At 41.1% G+C, this 20815-nt stretch overlaps 1 protein-coding gene across 8 annotated transcripts in view; it reads left to right on the forward strand.

Moving 5' to 3' along the window:
* The window catches only part of NTRK2 (neurotrophic receptor tyrosine kinase 2), a 187273-nt gene that overhangs the window by 53810 nt on the left and 112648 nt on the right, over positions 1–20815 (forward strand). For 3 of the 8 annotated variants that reach the window (XM_081930494.1, XM_081930500.1, XM_081930501.1), the window contains exons 8-12: positions 2067–2366; positions 7704–7754; positions 8654–8686; positions 14799–14902; positions 15960–16059. In XM_081930494.1, coding sequence (XP_081786620.1) covers positions 2067–2366; positions 7704–7754; positions 8654–8686; positions 14799–14902; positions 15960–16059 — 588 coding nt within the window. The remainder of the gene's footprint in view (positions 1–2066; positions 2367–7703; positions 7755–8653; positions 8687–14798; positions 14903–15959; positions 16060–20815) is intronic. The other 5 variants (XM_081930495.1, XM_081930496.1, XM_081930498.1 and 2 more) reach the window with 5 other exon arrangements.

Raw genomic sequence — 20815 nt, forward strand, 5'->3', positions numbered from 1 at the left:
TCTTTTGTTCCTTAATTACTTGAGGGATATCTTGAGTGATTTCTTGAGTGATATCCTGAGTACCACTTAGGTGGGTCATTAGGTGTGGATTAGTTGCTAAAGTCTTTGTGTCTTGACCTCTTGAACTTTGTGAAGAGTTTTTCTGAGAAGATGGCTGTACTGCACTTAGTTGTGCTCTGGCTTGGCTTCGTGTATAGGGGCGAGCTGTGGTTTTGTGGCCTGTGTCAGCCAGATCTGTGTAGGGATTGCAGGGGGGTGCAGCATCCGGAGGTGCCACCATGGTTTGGCTACTGGATGGTGTCTGTAATTTATCTGTGGAGAGGGTCTGGGTTTGGGTCTGGTGTGGTTGATTGGTGATGGCGTTCTGTGTGCCTCTGGATCTGGTGTCAGTTTTTGTGGGGAGGGCTAATTTCCAGATGTCTGGCAAGCGGGATGTGTCGTCACGCTTGTTCATGTTGTGAGGGTGTTTCTCTATCTCGATGGCTTCCATGATTATTCTCTTGTGGTGATGTTCCATGTTAAAGAGCAATTTGGAATCTGCAAAATTAATTTCGTGTCCTGTTTCTTTCATGTGTTGGAAAAGAGAGGAAGTTTTTTCTTCTTTTTTGACGGCCAAGACTCTCATCTCCAGAACCAAACGCCTGGCTGACAAAGACCACTTGACAACTGAGTTACAGAATCTCTCAAATGTGTTAATTGCCAATGGATACCAGCAAAACAGGGTTACGAAGCTAATCCAAAAAGAAACACCCCCCAAAAACCAAGACACAGAAGAAAACAATGGCATGGCCCTCCTTCCTTATATCAAGGGCACTACAGATAAAATTAGCAAAATCCTCCATAAACACAATATCAAAACAGCCTTTTGCACCAACCAAAAAATAGCCAATATCCTCAGAAACCCCAAGGACAAAATCCAGTTGGAAAACCAAGGGGTCTATGAAATACCCTGCAAAGTCTGCCCAGCCACGTACATTGGACAAACAAACAGACGAATAAATGCACGTATCGCAGAACACAAGAATGCCGTCAAAAAAGAAGAAAAAACTTCCTCTCTTTTCCAACACATGAAAGAAACAGGACACGAAATTAATTTTGCAGATTCCAAATTGCTCTTTAACATGGAACATCACCACAAGAGAATAATCATGGAAGCCATCGAGATAGAGAAACACCCTCACAACATGAACAAGCGTGACGACACATCCCGCTTGCCAGACATCTGGAAATTAGCCCTCCCCACAAAAACTGACACCAGATCCAGAGGCACACAGAACGCCATCACCAATCAACCACACCAGACCCAAACCCAGACCCTCTCCACAGATAAATTACAGACACCATCCAGTAGCCAAACCATGGTGGCACCTCCGGATGCTGCACCCCCCTGCAATCCCTACACAGATCTGGCTGACACAGGCCACAAAACCACAGCTCGCCCCTATACACGAAGCCAAGCCAGAGCACAACTAAGTGCAGTACAGCCATCTTCTCAGAAAAACTCTTCACAAAGTTCAAGAGGTCAAGACACAAAGACTTTAGCAACTAATCCACACCTAATGACCCACCTAAGTGGTACTCAGGATATCACTCAAGAAATCACTCAAGATATCCCTCAAGTAATTAAGGAACAAAAGAAGAAAAGGCACACTAGCCTGGGAACTTCCTCTCTGCCCAGAACATTGGAGGCTATACACCACACCCCCTCAACAGTATTTATAGGAACTCAAACACTGAGATCCTGCTCTGTTCCAGTAACAAGAAGCCGAAAGCACCAGCCTGAAGATGACGAGTGAGACCTCGTCGAAACGTCGCCTAGACACCCCAACTTTTACACGGGAAGACACCCGAGGACACCAAAACCTGCATATATATATATATATATATATATATATATATATATATATATATTAAAAACATAACAAATTTGCTTTTGGAATTCATTTATTCATTGCATTTCTATGGATGCCAGCTGCTTTGCTTTAATGATTTAAAACAAACTGATGAATTTTCAAGGAAGAGAAAATGTAGTATACCAACATTACTCTTATTTGTTCTTAATATAGTTGCACCAAATATCACGTATCTTGAAATTCCATATCCGGACCACCACTGGTGTATTCCATTCAGCGTGAGGGGGAACCCGCAACCTATCCTGACATGGTTGCATGATGGGGTTAAGTTGAATGAGTCCGTCTATATCTGGACTAAAATACATGTTGTAAATCAAACGGAATACCACGGCTGCCTGCAGCTGGACAACCCTACTCATGTGAACAACGGCGATTATACCTTGGTGGCACAGAATCAATATGGAAAAGATGAAGCCAGCATTTCTGCGTACTTTATGGAAGATCCTGGAGGTAGTAAGTAATAATATTACTATACTATCATTGAAGCATTAATTAAGTAGGGCTGCTGTTTCTTCTTAGTTTGCTTAATGATGCTACTGAAAGTTAAGATGAGCAATTTTTTATTTTAGTTTCGCATGCAGCCCTTGGGTGGCATATTTCTATTAAAGCTGCAATCCTATGCACACTTACCTTGCAGTAAGCCCCATTGAATGGAATAGAGCTTGCTTTCAAATAGTCATGCATAGGTTTGCATTGTATGTGTGCAGTTAAGTCGTAAGGTTAGACTAGTTAAATGCTAAAAAGCAAATAAATGCAGATTTGAGAAAGTAATTTCACTAGACAGCACAGTAACCTAAACTTTGCATGATGAACTAAACCGTCTCTGGTCAGCCTCATTAAATTAGTAATTTAACATTATCAACTGACTGAAAGAAGAAGAAGAAGAAGAAGAAGAGTTTGGATTTGATATCCCGCCTTTCACTCCCCTTCAGGAGTCTCAAAGCGGCTAACATTCTCCTTTCCCTTCCTCCCCCACAACAAACACTCTGTGAGGTGAGTGGGGCTGAGAGACTTCACAGAAGTGTGACTGGCCCAAGGTCACCCAGCAGCTGCATGTGGAGGAGCGGAGACTCGAACCCGGTTCCCCAGATTACAAGACTACCGCTCTTAACCACTACACCACACATATAAAGCAGTGGTTTTCAACCAGTGTGCTGTGGCATCCTGGGGTGCCTTCAGTGATGGTCAGGGGTGCCACAGGCAACACTGGCCTCTGTCCCTCTTCCCTTCCCTCCCTCCCTCTGTTGCCCTCTTGCATCTCTGCCTCCCAAAGGCTTGCACAGCTGTTTGTTGCAGCAGCCCTGACTACAAGCTCCCCAGGCGAATGGTGCCTCTGGGGCTGGTCAGGGGGTGCTTTCCAGGTCCCTGTGGGGCAGTGTGAGGAGGCGGCTCTCTTTGGGGTAGGGGGGTGCAGCTCAGAGACCAGGGGCGGCAGCTGTGGCTGCCCAGAGGACGCCCAAGGAGAAGGGAGAAGAGAGGAGACGAGGGAACACTCCGCAATGGAGGGTGTTTGAAAAACAGTGAGAGGCTGCCTGTTTTGCAGGCAAGGGGTGACATAACTGGGCTCCTGAGCCCCACAGGGGTGCCACAGAAAGAATGCAGTTGGTCAAGGTAGCCGTGGACTCAAAAAGATTGAAAGCCTCTGATACAAAGTATTATTTTCTGAATCTTCATGTCACTGCGAGTTAAATACAGTATTGCCCATCGGAGACGATAATTATTTCATTCATTTGCTTAACTTTCACTTCAAGCATGGTGTGTTTGTTTTTCTGCTGGATACTGAAATACTAATTATAGAGATCCAAATTGCAATCCAGTGTTCCTAGGTTATGGGTGCTATTAAATGAGAGGTTTGTCTGCACTGAAGCATCTTTGTTAATTGACACATTATTTTCTTAATGTATAGCTTAAGGCTCTCAAAATGAGAAGGATAAGTGATCATTGCATGGGGGGGGGTGTGCCTGTGTGTGCATGCTTTTGTATTCTTCTGCCTTCCTCATTATTCACAACTACTGAAGAGATGCGTTACTTCTACCTATGCACGGAGGTGCATGGAGGTTATCATATCTTGCTCTTCCAGAAATTAAACCTCATAATTTAAGCATAAGTTCCTCAAAAAGTGATTTTTTTTACCTTTAAACAAAAACATTTAGGGCTCCCATATTCAGCTACATTTGCAGTTTCATAGAATGCTGTTATACAGTATCTCCCTGTGAAGCTAATTAAACCAAGCTGCTTTATTCTTGTGATGCCAGTTATATAATCTCTTCTTTTATTATTACTTTATACTGTTTTTATGTCTTAACAAACTTGTAAATATTCAGAGATTTTAAAAACCGTAGGTTTTTTTGCTGCTTTTGTGGTGAAAAGGAAGAATAAACTCAAGCACAGTGGTAGTGGAATGGCATAATACATTGTGAAATCCCTTGGGGCACTCTATAGACCTTCATATGCCAGTAATCACCACCACTGTCTTGTTTTCCATGGTTAAACTTCATATCTCATACCTTCCTTAATAATGTAATAGTTTCACCTGTTAAGAGTAGGAAAATACCAATCAACTTCCAATACTTGTTAAATAGATCTAAATGGTTGGGGTTTTTCCCTGCTTGAGGAAAAGAACTCTGCAAAGTAGGTTAAAACTTCCCAGGGGAGGCCAATGCAGGGTAGATGAAGATACACCTAGTGCTTTTTTTCGGGGGGTGGGGGGACGCAGGGGGACGCTAACCCCTGAACATTTTGTGAGTCTAAGTTTGGCCTCATTGAGGGGCAGTATTTCAATATGAGTGGGAAAATGAGAGTACCCCTAAAAATTTTTTTTTTAGAAAAAAAGCACTGGATACACCTAAGGACTTACTAAAATCCTTGATTTGTTTGTGTTGGAGCCCAGTAGCAGGGAGGTGCTATAGACCAGGCATAGGCAAACTCAGCCCTCCAGATGTTTTGGGACTACAATTCCCATCATCCCTAGCTAACAGGACCAGTGGTCAGAGATAATGGGAGTTGTAGTCCCAAAACATCTGGAGGGCTGAGTTTGCATACTATGCCTGCTTTAGACTACAGAAAAGACCATTGTCTCCTACAGGTTAGCATGGCGAGAGGTAACTTTGTACCTCTAGCCTAGGAAACAAATCTAAGCAAAACAGTTTGTTCACTTGCTTTACTGTGCAGTTCCATTATTTGAATGTCAGTGGCATTAAAGTATTGCTACCTAAGCAGAAAGAAACTTCAGTAGATGAGGCAAATTTTGTAACGGCGCATCTGCTCCTTTTCATATCCTTTTCAAGCATCCTGACAAGGTTCTGGATTGAGGGCTGGGCAGTTGGTAAATGCCCATGAGGATGTTGGCATCTTAGGGTGACTGTAGTAAACGCTTGATACCCTGGAAGCTTGCTTGTGCAGGTCTGCAGCACATTGGGTGTCAGTTGTATTTGGTCTGCCTGAAATTCTTTACCTAAAGTTCAGTTTTTCATGTGGCTTATAGTTGTTGACAAGTATTAAGAAATCAATGCTAGGTTAAACCATGTGTAGACCCCACTCCAAGATAGCTTCACTCTTGGAATATTGCAGTGTCTTACAAACTATTTGTCTTATATTTTATGTTTGCCTTCTTCCACAATGAGAATAAAGACAAATAAAACATATATAATCTACTGTAATTGCATTCATGGTTTACATTACTATTTAAAATAAATACAGATCAGTCTTCAAGCCTGAAATGGCTTTAATAGCTATTGTCACTGTCAGTTTTACACACTGCACAAGCCCAGTGCTATCAAGTGATGGCAGTGAGCTGACTTGAGATTCAGTAGGCTTTCCTTGAGTTACTGTTGCTGTGAATCCCACCAGTGGTACTCTTGCCTTTCTGCATTTTTGGATCAGTGCAACAGGGAGCTGCACGCTGGAGGAGTGATGTTGGTGGAGCTGTTTGGGGCTAGACAACCATTGTTCCACCCATCCACTCCCACCCAGGAAAAAACGCTGGTTAGGGCTAGATATAAGAACAGGTCAGTGGCTCACGCTCAGTTTATGAGACCAAGTAAATAGGCTACAGTTGTCAACACTGTTGGCAAAACCTGGATGTGCTGCAGTCCCCAACTGGAACAGTACAAAGACAGAGGAGGCTTTACCTCATTCTACAGAGGGAGAGTTTCTTTTATATTCTAGTTGAAGGGAGACAGCAGTTGACCTGTTGGGACCAGTGCTCTCCTCTGGTTTTACCATTACCAGGACTTTTAATTGTATATAGCATTGTGTTCCTGTATGGGGGCATTAGGAACATACATAGCCTTTTACAAAGTCAGATCCTGGTTCTGGAAATTGCCATACGGAGACACCATTGGTCCATCTAGCCAAGTATTGTCTGCCCTGACTTGCAAGGCTATCCCGTATTTCATATCAAGGTCTCTCACCTCTATGTAGAAATGCCAGGAATTGAACTTGGGACCCCACTAAGCCATGACCCTTAAACGGTGCAGGTACAAACCTTTTGAGAGAATCCCATGCGTAGGGTGTTCTGAATATGGAGAAGAAGGATGTGTGTTTTCTGTGTGGGGGTACATTTCACTCCTCTGTTGCTGGCATGGAGCCACCACATTAACTGTTAGAGACAATGGTGATATATGCATACATAGTCACAAAAGAAGGTTAATTTTCATTAATAATTGCTTTATCCAATTGATCTCAGAGAAAAGCTTATCATCCAGATGGTGGGTTAGTATACAATGTGTGCCCAAAAGTTGTAAAGAGGGATTCTCAGTCTGGTCACAGGCATTTTGAAGTAAAGCTTGGCTTGAGTTCTTCTAAGAGACAGACAGACAACAGATTTTTTTGTCATGTTAATTATTAAAATGGCTCACATCTAGTTCCAAAACCTCTAATTTCCAAAAAAAAAAAAAAAAGTAATCAAGAATCTACAATTTGACCTCAGGCTGATTTGAGTGGCAGTGCTAATGGAAAAAGTCCAACATGAAACTTAAAGTTCTGATGAGATACCTTCTCAAAAAAAATTTTTTGACAATGTTTCGTCAATTTGAGGTTAACAACAAACTAAGAAACCACAAAAAAATAAGAGCCATTAAGAAAAGCGGGATTGTTCGAAAACTAAAGAAATTGTTTTTTAAAAAATGAATAAAAAGAAGAGCCCCTAAAAGGAAGCATAGTCTCTGAGCTTCCCAGTTCACCTCTAGATGCATCTTGGCTGCTGTCTCCATCTGAGGCTGAAATGGAAAAGGTCTAGGGTTCAGAAAATGGTCACCAAGTAACAGCACGTTCAGAGGTCTAAAGTAACAGAATGTCCCGAAGTTCTCAGTCCAAGATTTTGAGGTTAACCAGCTAAGTAGCAAAGGAGTAGGTGGACTCACTCCATGCTTGGGGTGATGCAGGACATGTAAACAGGTTTCATTTACCTGTGCAGCACCATAGTTTCCCACCCCTGCCTCTGGGCAGTTTGTCAGCCACTCTTCTGGATGTGATTTGAGGTTTTATAATCTACAGCAAGTCAGAAGCAGAAGTTAAAAGGTCGTCTTTGTCTATGCCACTGGCCAAAATGTCCCGCCCCCTGTTGTTTCCCCAAGCAAGGTGGCATATACTATACAGGTAAGCACCACCACAGAATCTCACAAGCAGTTTCACAAAAGTGTTCCTCACAGGCACAAAGTGGATCTTGGGCTGTTGGTTTTTGGAAAAGCTTTCAGGCCTACCCCCTTTCTAAAGGCCAGGTTGGGCAGAATCTGCAGCTAGACACCTAGTGTCTCATAAGCAAGCTCTCACAGAGCTCTTCCTCCACAGTGCAGGATCCGGAATGCTGGTCCCCATTCCCAGATGAGACAGATCTTACAGGTAGGCACCCCAGAGTCTCACAAGCAAGCTCCCAGGAGTCTTTCTCATAGGCACCTGATCATATATGAGCTTTTCCACCATTTCATAATGATGACATCTTACTAGTAACTGGTACAATGATTACTTGACCATTAAAACATGCTACATTTTCACCTTGCATCATTGAGAGAGGTTCAAACACACTTAAATAAATGGGTTTTCCCATCAATAAAATATATGAACAGGGCCCGCTATTCTCAAGTTACGCTAATCTTATCAAGTTGCAAGTTGTTCTCATTGTTCTAGAGAAATAATAAGTGACTTAGATTTTGTGTGCCCAAACTGTTTCATCATCTTGGAAAATTCAGCTTCCTAGATAAGTTTTTTTTTAAAAAACCTTTAAAAGTTACAAATTCAGTAGTGAGTGGTGCTATTTAGACTGTTGTGTTTCAGCCTGACATGGCTATGTTCCTTTTCTTTTAAAAAAGTGATAATTATTACATTAAAAACTCCCCAGTGCAAACCTGTTCATTCAAGTTGAATCTGAATTCTCATTTTAGGAATATTGAATATTGAATGAATGTTCTCCCAAGGCACAATATATTTATTTATTTGTTTGTTTATTTAGTTATCAAATTTGTATACCACACTATATCTGCAGATCTCAGGGTGTTTCACAAAATAAATGTGCAATGCATAATGTAAAATAGGTGAATTCAGCTGATATGTGTGGTGTAGAATATGATGCGCAAATAAGTGTATTTTGTTTTTCTCTGGAAACAGTTTAGAAGATAAAAGTGTGTATAACTTAGGTCTGCATTTAATGTTATATGGTATCATGTGATTAAAAGCTAATTGGTTAACTGTACCTCTATGCTATATTTGTAACTTAATTATATCTTTTTCTTTTTGTTATCCAGGTAGTTCGTTCTACACCCATCTTGGTTATAGTGGTATATTTTTATTTTCTACTTCAAATATGTATATAACCTCAAATGATCAAGTAAATGACTGAAACATGTGAAAGATGGACTTTTCTACAGTTTGGAATCATGAATACAGTAGATACTATTCAGCTAGATTTAGAACCTCAAAATTTGCCTTGAATTTAATATAGATATGAATTTCTTCTGAATTTTCTGAAGGGCAATCCTTAATCCTGAGGTGGCACATTTTCCTGGATAATGTCAGCAGGGTCAATCTTCATTGCTGTCAAGGGAGAGGGACAAGATGGCGGCCCTTCCTGTCAAGCTCTGCCTAGTGAGATGAACAGTCAGGTCAAGTTGGAGCTGTAAGAGCTCTCTGAGGCTTCTCCTTCCCTGCCCAACATGCCTGAGAAGGGCCTCTGGGGATGTTTCTTTGTGTGTGTATGTGCGCAGAGTCTCTTCAAGAGCACTCCATTCTCCCCTAGTCTGGAGCCAGATGTCTTGCCACTGAAGGAAAGTAGCAATTTTCATCTAAAATAAAAGTACAGTGGTACCTTGGTTGTCGAACTTAATCCGTTCTGGGAGTCCATTCGACTCCCAGAACCGTTCAAAAACCAAGGAACGGCTTCTTGTTGGCTGCAGGAGCTTCCTGCACTCAATTGGAAGCCACTTTGGACGTCTGGCTTCCAAAAAATGTTCACAAACCGGAACACATCTGTATTTCAAACCACGACAGCATTACAATCTACAAGAATAAATTATCACATGTATTCAGCAAGCATTACAGAATAGATACTGCAGATGTGGACTTTAATAAGACGGTCTTGCACAATGTCGTGCTTTAATAGGGTGCTGTCTAATGGAAGCCCACCCTTAACTCTGCTTCTCTGTTACGTGCCAAGGTGAAGGAATGGCCTCCTGGAACCTCAGGAGAAAATGGAATTTCTCTTCTCTGAATTTCCTGGAAGATAGTCCACCTGCGACCTTTTTGTGACTAGCCAGCTGGTTATGGATTTCCTTCAAACCAGAGCTTCTGTCAACATTGTACATACGTTGGAGGCAGACAGATGTGCCTGGGGTGAACTCACCTCCCTGCTCACCTCCTTCTTTCCATTTCTTATTGTTCTGAGAAACAGTTGTTTTTGAAATGATCATATAATTGGTGCCTGTTGGTATGGATGTTTTTTTTTATTTGGTTTTGAGTGGGGACCCAAGGGTTTGTGTCCTCTTCCAGTCTGCTCTGGCAGGGCAGGGTATCCATTCCTCCTGGCAATGCAATGAAAATTGACCTACCTACATGTTCCAGGTGCCTTCTCAAGGTTAAGGGCTGCCCTCTCTGAGACTTAGAGAAACAGAAATTCGTATTAAGGAAAATTTCCAATTTTTCTTTTTTGTGTGTACTGAAGCAAGTCGTCTTATATAACAATCCCTTTATATATTTATGGAAAAGATCATACTTTTGTTTTTCATATTTCTTGTTTTTTGTATATCTACATAGAATTATTAATTACTATATTTTTTAAAAAAATACTTTTTACCATATAAAAATTCCCATCAGCTATTTTTCTTTTTAAAACAATTTCTTAAAACTGTGCTTGTTGGAGGCTATGATCCTGCACACAGTTAATCTGCTTAAGTCCTACATGTAAGCTGCCCGATTGTGTGTAGGATTGCTGCTGAAGCTATTTGCAAATTAATGTTCTTCAAAAGGCTAGCCTATTGTTAATAGATCAAAAATGGTTCCTTTTAAAAGAACTACATTTTTAGATAATTCCATCATAAAAGGCACAATTGCCTTTTATCTGTGAAAGTCCATTTTAAACATTGTTTCTATAATACTTGTATACCTTCAGGAGTGGAAAGTTTTGTTCATTCTTGCTGAATATATAGCCCTGTGCCAAAAATTGTCTAAAAAACCAATATAAATTATATATTGTAATATATAATTTTATATATTAATTCGGTTTTATTCCACATCATTAACCATAAACTCTAGCATGCAATTGGATTACCACATTACCTGTAAGAGGAATGAGTAGTTCCTAATACTAATTAAAATCAATTCTGAAAGGGAGTTTTGGACCATTCAAGAACCCATTATTTGGATAAATATTTGGGCAGCTTGCCTGTGATAGTGGAGGAGCAGGGCAGGAGGGAATCCCACAGCCCACTGATGAAGTCTCCCTCACTTAATTAGAAGTTCACTGAATAGATAGCTTGCAGCAATGCCTTCAGTTCTTTCATAGTTAATTACAATAACCCTGATCAAGAATGCAGTATGCGAGAAAGGGAAGCTTACCTTTCACAGAGGCAGGCACACTGTGATTGTAGGAGCCATAGGGAAAACCGTCTCCATTGGCCTAGTTGCCATAGGGGAAAGTGCTAGAGAAATCTAAAAGCCAATGACCCCAGAGTTAAAACTCATTGGTTGGAATGAATGTGTATAAAAAGGAGAGGGTGGTAGTTATGCCTCTTTCTCAATAAAATGTTTAATATGACCTTAGGATTGGAGATACTATATTATTGTAGTTGGTAAATTATTGTAGTGTCCTGCTAAAAAATGAGCTGCAGCAAAATTCGGGCTTGCAGTCTCCACTTCTTGCAAAACTGAGAGGAGACTTGGGAAGTGTAATGGTTATATGGGGTTGCTCGTGCGTAAGTTGCCGCCACTCCTGGCTAGGTAGCCTGGTTAAACCTTTCCTGGCTGGACAGCCCTTCACTTCGTGGCTGTTCAGTCGCTAGCAGAATCTGTCAGTGGGCATTTCTTGAATTTCTTCCCACAAAGAAATTCTTTGACGCCAAGTCTACGCCTACTTTCCTTGCGCGGAAGTCTTCTGCGCAGGGTGGGTGTGGGTAGCGGAGGACCTATGCTCTCCCCGCTGGTCTCCAGCGAAGAGTCCTGGAGCCCTCTCTCCGATTCCCCCATCCGCCCCCCTTTATCCCTGGTGTTACGCTGAATTCCTTCCCCAGCTGCTGAGTCCCCTCTCTCCCTGCTTGGCCCTTCTCCGGCATTGCTTGGGAGCCCTGCCTCCACTCCTGTCTCCGATGTCAGTTCCCTGACAGGAAGCTTTTGTTTGTGTATTTATTTAATCACAGGTTTCCACAGCTGAAGTTGGTTTGTTTCAGACAATAAACTGTGGTTAACCAAAAACAGAAATGAAAGCTTCCCCACTTCTCTGAATTGTATGGGAAAATTAGGTGAAAGTGTTGGAGCCCAAATTTTACTGAGCTTTGTACTTGGTCATGCACGTTGTGTTAAACCAGGCATAGGCATACTTGGCCCTCCAGATGTTTTGGGACTACAACTCCCATCATCCCTAGCTAGGAGGACAAGTGGTCAGGGATGATGGGAATTGTAGTCCCAAAACATCTGGAGGGCCGAGTTTGCCTATGCCTGTGTTAAACCATGGTTTGGCATGATGTATATATGTTGCCATAGAGTTAATCTCTTCCATTCCCTTTTTCTGTGTCATTTCTGATTTTTCTGGATTGTCAAAATTAATGATAAAATAAAACTGTCCCATCAGGAGTAACTAACCCAGTGGGGAAAAGCTGCAGCAATAGTCTCCCAGCAGCGGGAAGGGGTGAGGTTAGGGCTATGCAGGATGCTCCCACTTGTTCACCCATGTAGCCCCAAATCCTCCAGTGCCTCACCCCGTTTCCTCCTGGTAACTGGCAGTGACCATGGTGGCTGGAGGCTGTTGATTTGGCTCTAAGGCACTGGGCAAGCTGCTCCTCCCTCCTCATGTCAGCTAAAGAAACAACCTGCTCAAATGATACCAGCTCACATCTAAATATATTTGGTAGGGAATATATCAAACTTGCCTATCTTCCTTATGTACTTTGGGGAAAGAGTGAGATGACTTAAAGGGAGTAAACTGCCACTAAGTTTAGCTTATAGTTAATCACCTTGGTAGTCCGAAGCACACAAAGTGGCTCAATTCTGTCGATTGTATACAATTATAACAAATGGAATTTCTGCCATTAAATGCTCCGTTCCTATGCGTGAAGCTGATTGCATCATTTTTTCCAAAACAAATCATAAAAATTAACTCTGCCTTCAAAGCATATAAAAAGATTAACTCCAGTTGTGCAACTCTAAAAGCCATAAACAGAAAACATTTTGTACGAAAAACCGCCTAGTACTGTGTGAAATTATATATTTCTCTACATGTTTTTTATGTTTACATTGTACATTCTGCTGGATGATTATTTATTTCTAGTTTTCAGATTTGGCTCAAAAGCCATATAATCTGATTTTTCTTTTGCCCTCTCTTATTTTGTGATAATATATACTAATGAAAGTGGAAGAAGCCCTGGCTTTTGTCCAAGTGGCAATGTTAATGTTTCTCAGTATATCTATATCATGGCAACACAACCACAAATGTGCCAAGTGAAAACTCCTTTACACCTTTTTGCTTATACTCTGTTACAAGAGTCTTGAAAGATTCTTGAATGTAATGCAAAGCACCCCACCTCACCCCCGTGATCTCACAAGTTTCACGTGCAGTTTTTTTTTTTTTTGGCACGTCTTACTGCTTAGCCATTCTGGGCTCAAGGAAGAAACTTTTAGCCCTTCCCTAGATGTGGAACACCTTTCCTGTTTGGATACACACCTTCTTGTGATATTAACAGAACACCAGGTGTTGTGGACTTCATTTGCCCTTTGTGGGATCTTGACATTGGAATGAGGTATTATGCAGAATATGAAAGGAAGTGTAACTAGTCATAAATAAGCACAGCATTTGCTGCGATTTGAGATAATGAGCAGATTAAACCTTTTGAAAAGTTCTACACACAAGAAGCATTACTATCTCATGGGAAGAGAATATATTTGTTCTGGAATAGTTTTAAAACAATTTCCTTCAGTTCAAGGATAAGCAAAGTTATGCATAACTTAGGTTTAATATTTGATTCGTTAATATTAAGTGAAGATCTTTTGTTCTATGCTCAGTGAACAGATTTTCATTAATTACTTGTTCATTCCTTTGTATTTCCAAATGCCTGCTTTAATAAATCTAACCTTTTCCCCTTCCACTAAATGGAGAATAACTTTTTTGGCATTTTAAGATACTTCAAATTGCAAAACTTTCTGAAAAATATTTTTAATGTTTTAATGCACATTTTGTTGCATTTCAACTTAACCTATCTCTTGTCAGTGAAAATACTTCCCGCCTTTGAGCTTTTGCAAAACTTATTTCACTGGGAAAGGAGAACTGTAACTCAAGCAAAAGGATACATTTTTCATACTCAAAATGAAAGTTAGATGAGTCAGGGAAACAATGGTGTACTTTCAGTTGCCCCAAACAGGCCTTAAACTACCCAATGCATTATTCTTGGCTGGTCCATGTGGTTAGAACTCCCTCACAGAATTCTTAGGAGATGATACCTCTCCTTCTTCCTTTAAATTCCAATTGAACTCCATCTCTTCCACAAACCCCTTGATTTGTCTCATTGTCTGGAACCTTATTATACCCAGTTTCCTGGGAATAAGCCCTATTAAACTCAGTGGGATTTACTTCTGAGTAGTCAAGTATAGGATTACACTGTTAATTTTTACCACCAATTACGTGTGTAATCCTATACCTACTAAACACTAAGTCTCATTGAGCTCAGAGGAATTTACTTTTGAATATAGATGCTTAGGATTGTGCAGCAAGTATATGGAACTCTATTTCCTCCTGTTCCTCTGCTGTTAGCCTGCTCTCTCCCTTTTCTTGTTCGTTCCCCTTAAATGGTAGATTATTATAAGATTCTTAGGACAGGGGACAGTATTTTTACTTAACTTACGTTAACTCTTTGAAGTACTATACAAATAATAGAAGAAGTTTCTATTTAGTGCATTTTACTATTACAGTATTACTATTTTGTTTAGAATATAACTTAAGAAAGAACAGAGTACATATTGAATTTGAAGAGTAGATACAATACAAGTTTTCATACCACAGAGCATTCACTGAGAAAGTCAGGAGCAAATAAAGTTCTTGGCTTTCTGCATTTTTGGCAAACTAAACTTAGAACACTGAACAATACATTATAGAATTATAGTAAATTTTCATTTCCTGTGTTTAGTACTTTTCATAGAGACAAAAAAAAGTTACAGTCAGGGAAGTAAATAAAAATACATTCTTTCTCTTAGAGGATTATGGAACGCCAACGGATAATTTTGAAGATACTACAAATAATAGTAATCCAGTTACTTCTACGGATGTTTCCGACAAAAACAATGAAGATAGCATCACTGTAAGTATATACATAGTTTCCTGGTTTGTAATCTCAGCAGACTTTCTGACAAGGGATCTGATACGTATGTGGTCTTTTAGCTTGTAACAGGACACCACCTTGACTATACCCCAGAGCTTTTCACAGGCATTTATATAATGTGAAACAATTGCTTTTTCAAAGAGTTGGTAAATTATAGATAGAAAACACTGTGCAAAGTTTGTTTCATATGTTACCATTAAGTGATATTACCTAGCTGCAGCTTCCAAGCTGCATGGAAACAACTCCCATTTACAGCCTGAAATATTTTGGGCTTCCCTCTTTTGGCATGAAAAATATGGTGTAGCTTTAGCTGAATGTTCTAGTGAGCACCCACATAATTTAAGTAACTTAAAGGTCAACGCGGGTGGCACTGTGGTCTAAACCACTGAGCCACTGATCAAAAGGTTGGCGGTTCGAATCCCTGCGACAGAGTGAGCTCCCGTTGCTCGGTCCCAGCTCCTGCCAACCTAGCAGTTTGTAAGTGCAAGTAGATAAATAGGTACCGCTCTGGTGGGAAGGTAAATGGCGTTTCCGTGCGCGGCTCTGGTTTCCAGAAGCGGCTTAGTCATGCTGGCCACATGACCCGGAAAAACTGCAGACAAAACGCCGGTTCCCTTGGCCTGTAAAGCAAGATGAGCACTGCAACCCCAGAGTCGTCTGCAACTGGACTTAACTGTCAGGGGTCCTTTACCTTTTTAAAGCCAAGATAAACTGGATGTTGTATCCACAGGAGCAGATGATCTTGAGATGTTTTCCTGGTTCTGGTTTCCTTAGCAAAAAGCCATAGAAGCCATATTTTGAAGTCTCTTTTATTGAAGAGGCAACCTTAAATATTTTTTTTAAAGGATTAAAATTCTAAATTCTCAGCTCTTACTAGGGCGTTGTGACTATCCCTAGTAAGAGCAGCCTAGGTGTGTAACACCCATAGGATCTGAGTGGCAAGAGTTCAGCTTTTCCAGTTTGACAATTCTGATATCATGTTCAAATACTGCCAATACTTCAATACTGGGTTTAATGCACTTTTCTTTTCTTTTAGGTCTATGTTGTAGTGGGGATTGCCGCATTAGTGTGCACTGGCTTAGTTATTTTGCTCATTATTCTCAAGTTTGGAAGGCACTCCAAGTTTGGAATGAAAGGTAAGAGGGGCTGCTTTTATTTCTTTACTTCAATGGCTTAGATTGTTGCTTTTTGTTTTTTTATACACACTATATACATTTACATAGGGACACGGGTGCCACTGTGGTCTAAACCACTGAGCCTAGGTCTTGCCGATCAGAAGGTTGGCGGTTCGAATCCCTGTGATGGGGTGAGCTCCCGTTGCTCGGTCCCTGCTCCTGCCAACCTAGCAGTTTGAAAGCACATCAAAGTGCAAGTAGATAAATAGGTACCGCTCCGGCAGGAAGCTAAACGGCGTTTCCATGTGCTGCTCTGGTTTGCCAGAAGCTGCTTATTCATCCTGGCCACATGACCCAGAAGCTGTACATCGGCTCTCTCGGCCAGTAAAGCGAGATGAGCGCCGCAACCCCAGAGTCGTCCGTGACTGGACCTAACGGTCAGGGGTCCCTTTACCTTTATATACATTTAGATGTGTAAACTTTGTACAAAATACATACAGTATGCATGCTAACTCAGAAAATGGAAGGTGTATTTTAATGTTCCTCCTGAAATATACAGCAATTTTTTTCTCCATGATTCTTGAAGTCTGCAGTGCATATTAGCAGTACAAAGTGTTGGGCCCCTATACCCTTTCTTCTACTAACAAATGTATACTGGGGCTGTGCTAAATGTTTGTATGTGTTTGTATGTTCTGGTACAAAAGCATTTTAAGGCAGCCCAAAATGCCCACTTCCTGAAATTCCCCTAAGTGCACCTTGGTCCCTTTATGGTCATGGGTGCTTTCTTTCTCTGCTTCTCCCTCAGCACCATTTCAGAGTGAGGCCATTACTTTCTTTATCTCATTATCCATAGTCTCCATGGGTGTGGCGAGTGCTGTAATACTTTGAGTGCATGTCACAGGAGGGGGAGAGTGGAACCACCAGGCAATGAAGGTGTTTCTCAGCCGACAGAGTTGTGGTGGCTCCTCCTCCTGTGTCCTTCTGCAAAAGGTGTTTTGTCTTCAGTTTCCTACTATTCCGATGATTAATACAAATTGCTACTGAAAAACCGAACTGTTCATTTTCATTGCCACTTCTTTCACTCTTCAGTAACCATTTTAACCATTACGCCATGATCAAATAGTTTGTGTGCTTATTCAGTAGTAGTGAGAGTTCCGATTGCTCCCCCCACCCCCCAAAAAATATTTTTCATATAGGAAGTGATTTGGCAGCAGTGGTCACTGATGTGATTCATTCTCTGTAAAGGAATAGAAAGGGGTCAAGATGCAGTTGTAAGTCAGTGGTTGCTTTATCTTTTCTCATATTTGTCCAGTCAGTCTACCATATGTGGGCATGTCTGCCATGTGTGGTAATATGCACCCGTTTCATCTTCATATTTCCAGGAACAAGTGATAACTTTTCAGAGGTTATATGATGTCACTTAATACAACTTTCTCTCAGATGTGAAGATAAATACAATCAATTTATATCCATATCATCTCCCTCCTGAGTAACTCTGTTTGGATGCACAGTCATATTTCATACTATGTTTATTAGGTAAAATACAGCAAGTCTTGTAATTCCTTTATATAAAACCAGTGCTGTTTTTCTAGAAAAAGAGGTGCTAGAACTCACCATTAACATCTCCTTCATTCTCTTATAATGGCAATGGTGCCCACCTGAGAAGTGCCGGAATTGAGTTCTGGCTGAAAAAAAGTCCTATATAATACTATAATTCAGCTGCTTTGTAGAGATGCTGTCCTACACAGAGTAGATCCAGTGAAGTTAATTGACATGACTAATTTGAGATAATTAATTTCACTTGAATCAATTTTAGGCCTAGCTGAATACAACTATATGTACAAGTCCAACTGTTCCATCACAAAAAAGCACAGACCTGAAAGGGGTTTAGAAGGGGCAACCAAAAGGCTTTAGAGGTTCATTTGGAACATCTACAAGGAAAGACTAAAATGTTTGGAATATTTTAGGTGGGTTTTGTCTTGTGTTTTAAGGCAGCTGTTGGGTGACATGAACTCAGGATCATCCAATAAAGTTAATGGGCGTGGATTCCGAACATACAAAAATCATTACTTCACACAATGAATAATCCATTTATGGTATTCACTGCCACAAGATGTGGGGATAGCCCTTGGCTCAGATGGTTTTTAAAGTGGATTGGACAAATTGGACTGTCAATCACTATCAGCTGTGGTAAATAAATAGAGCCTTCAGGTTCAGCGGTGGTATATGCCTAAATACCAGTTATGGGGAGTCAGTTTTGTGGGAGAGCTATGACCTTCATGCCCTGATTGTGGGCTTCTCAAAAGCATCTGGCTAGTGGCTGGAGAAGTTCAAACAACGGCCACTTATTTGGGAATCCTGGCAAATAGTGGTTAGAGCCACAGCCTGGTCAGGCCATCTTTACCATGGTATGACCAATTGGGGACATCAGAGCCTCTCCTGCATTGGCGCCTCTCAGCAGGAAGTGCCCATTTGAACAGGCCAACATGAGACCAGCTGGAGGCATGGCTGAAGTGGTTGGCCAGCGCATCACTCAGGTCCATCCAATTTTTATAAGTTCAGGCTGCACCCGGGCTTCCCAGCACAGATCAGCATTGGTTCTTATCTTGGCTAATTATGCTGAGTGTTTTGATTATGCATGTAGCCCCTTCATGAGGCCATCAAACAGGGTCATACGACTTGCAAATAATTTTTCAAGTTCTGTAAATTCCCCTGAAGGTGCTGACTTCTCAGTTTGTCAACATAAAATTTTATTTGCAAATATGCAAACCACAGAAAAGTTTTATTTCCCATATACAGTTTGATTTTAAGAAATCCAGTTTCATGACCAAGGTCTATAAATCTATTCGGTCAGACATTTTATTTCGTTCATCAGAGGTCACTACAGTCCCTCTAATGGCAAGGAAATACCTTGAGAAATAAGATTAAAAATGATAAGAAACGGTTTTCAAAGAAGGTGCAATGTTTACCTTAACTTACAACTTCACAGGTCTCTTTGGAAGTTTAAATCATTATAATTTATTAAAGCTGCTGTTGGGATGGCTACAGACAACCCGTATTTTTGGGTTCTTTCTCAAATAGCTTAGACTTATGAAAATGCTATGTTTATGGCATAACTTTTGAAAAGTCACGCAAAAAGGGGTCTTGTTTTGTTTACAAAGAGCCCTGTTTTGGCTCAGTCTTTGCAAGACCGAGGGACACAGGTGGCGCTGTGGGTTAAAGCCTCAGCGCCTAGGACTTGCCGATCGAAAGGTCGGCGGTTCGAATCCCTGCGGCGGGGTGCGCTCCCGCTGCTCGGTCCCAGCGCCTGCCAACCTAGCAGTTCGAAAGCACCTCCAGGTGCAAGTAGATAAATAGGGACCGCTTACCAGCGGGAAGGTAAACGGCGTTTCCGTGTGCAGCTCTGGCTCGCCAGAGCAGCGATGTCACGCTGGCCACGTGACCCGGAAGTGTCTCCAGACAGCGCTGGCCCCTGGCCTCTTAAGTGAGATGGGCGCACAACCCCAGAGTCTGGCAAGACTGGCCCGTACGGGCAGGGGTACCTTTACCTTTACCTTGCAAGACCAAGGGAAGATGCACAAATGGGGTCGGCACAGTTATGATAAAAAAAGAGTCAGGATCCTGGTTTGGGCCCAGCTATCATTCAAAGGTGAACCGTGTCCCTTAAATGCCATTTCCCCAACTGCTTACCTTTTAAAAGGCCTTGTTCAAGCCTGCTTCGTTTAAAATATGTGGACAATAAACAATGGGATGCTGTTCTTGTTTATTCAGAAGCAAGTCCTATCGAGTTCAGTCAGATTTACTCAATAGGAAATCTGTGTAAGCAACAGGGAATAAGCCACATTGATCTCAGTGGGGTCATATAAACTTTAGATGGTATACAGTTGCATTGTATACTGTTGGATTCGATTTCAATAGAACACGGCACACACAATGTCATTGTATACTTCATAAGTCTAACCAAATTATAGACCATTTTATAAAGAGCAGAACATATACCGCTAAACATTTTTTATTAAGGCATATATAAGATTTTTTGAAGGAGCCTATCATCTTCTCAGCCTTCTCTCATCCATCTCTCCCTTCTCTCATATATCTGTATTTGTATACACCCACAAAACCAGAGAGATATTATGTTATTGAGGCCATATTTCTACTGAACATGATTTTTCTGCTCAGAAAGTGAGTTACTTTGATCACACAGAAAAGCTACTGTGTAAATGTGAAGTAGTAACAGTATTTGTTCCTTTAACAATGGAAGAAATTGAACTAGCTTTGAACTCTGGAAGGGGCTTAAGTTCAGCTCACTACCTCAGAATTCCATATTAGCACTATTCTAAAAATCATTACCATCACTAGTGTAAAATTAGGAAAGTGCTTACCATAGTGATGTATCCTCCCTCAGGGTTGCTGCCAACATATGTTTAAAGAAAAATCAAATGTAAGCTAATGAGATCTTTCTGTCTGAAAGCACATCCTTGCTCAGAAAGATCATTGAGTGTTGTTGCCTACTCTAAATTTCAAATGCAGTGAATTTGGCTGCAAACTGTTTCAAGCCCTAAGACGTATTCAAAGTTTTTTCAGTTCATTTGGGGGAACTATTGATGTAATTCATTCCACCTTTAATTTGTTCCTCACCCAAGAGACGGATATATCACTACACTAGTTGATCTGTATAAAGGTCCTCGTTGCAACTCATATATCTCATCTGAAAATCTGTGCATCTGTTACGGAGATGGGTTAAGGCAGCATAAGCAATAACTTCACTAGGGACTAC

This window comes from Podarcis melisellensis (genome assembly GCF_964234715.1).
Source record: "Podarcis melisellensis genome assembly, chromosome: 11".
Lineage (NCBI taxonomy): Eukaryota > Metazoa > Chordata > Lepidosauria > Squamata > Lacertidae > Podarcis > Podarcis melisellensis.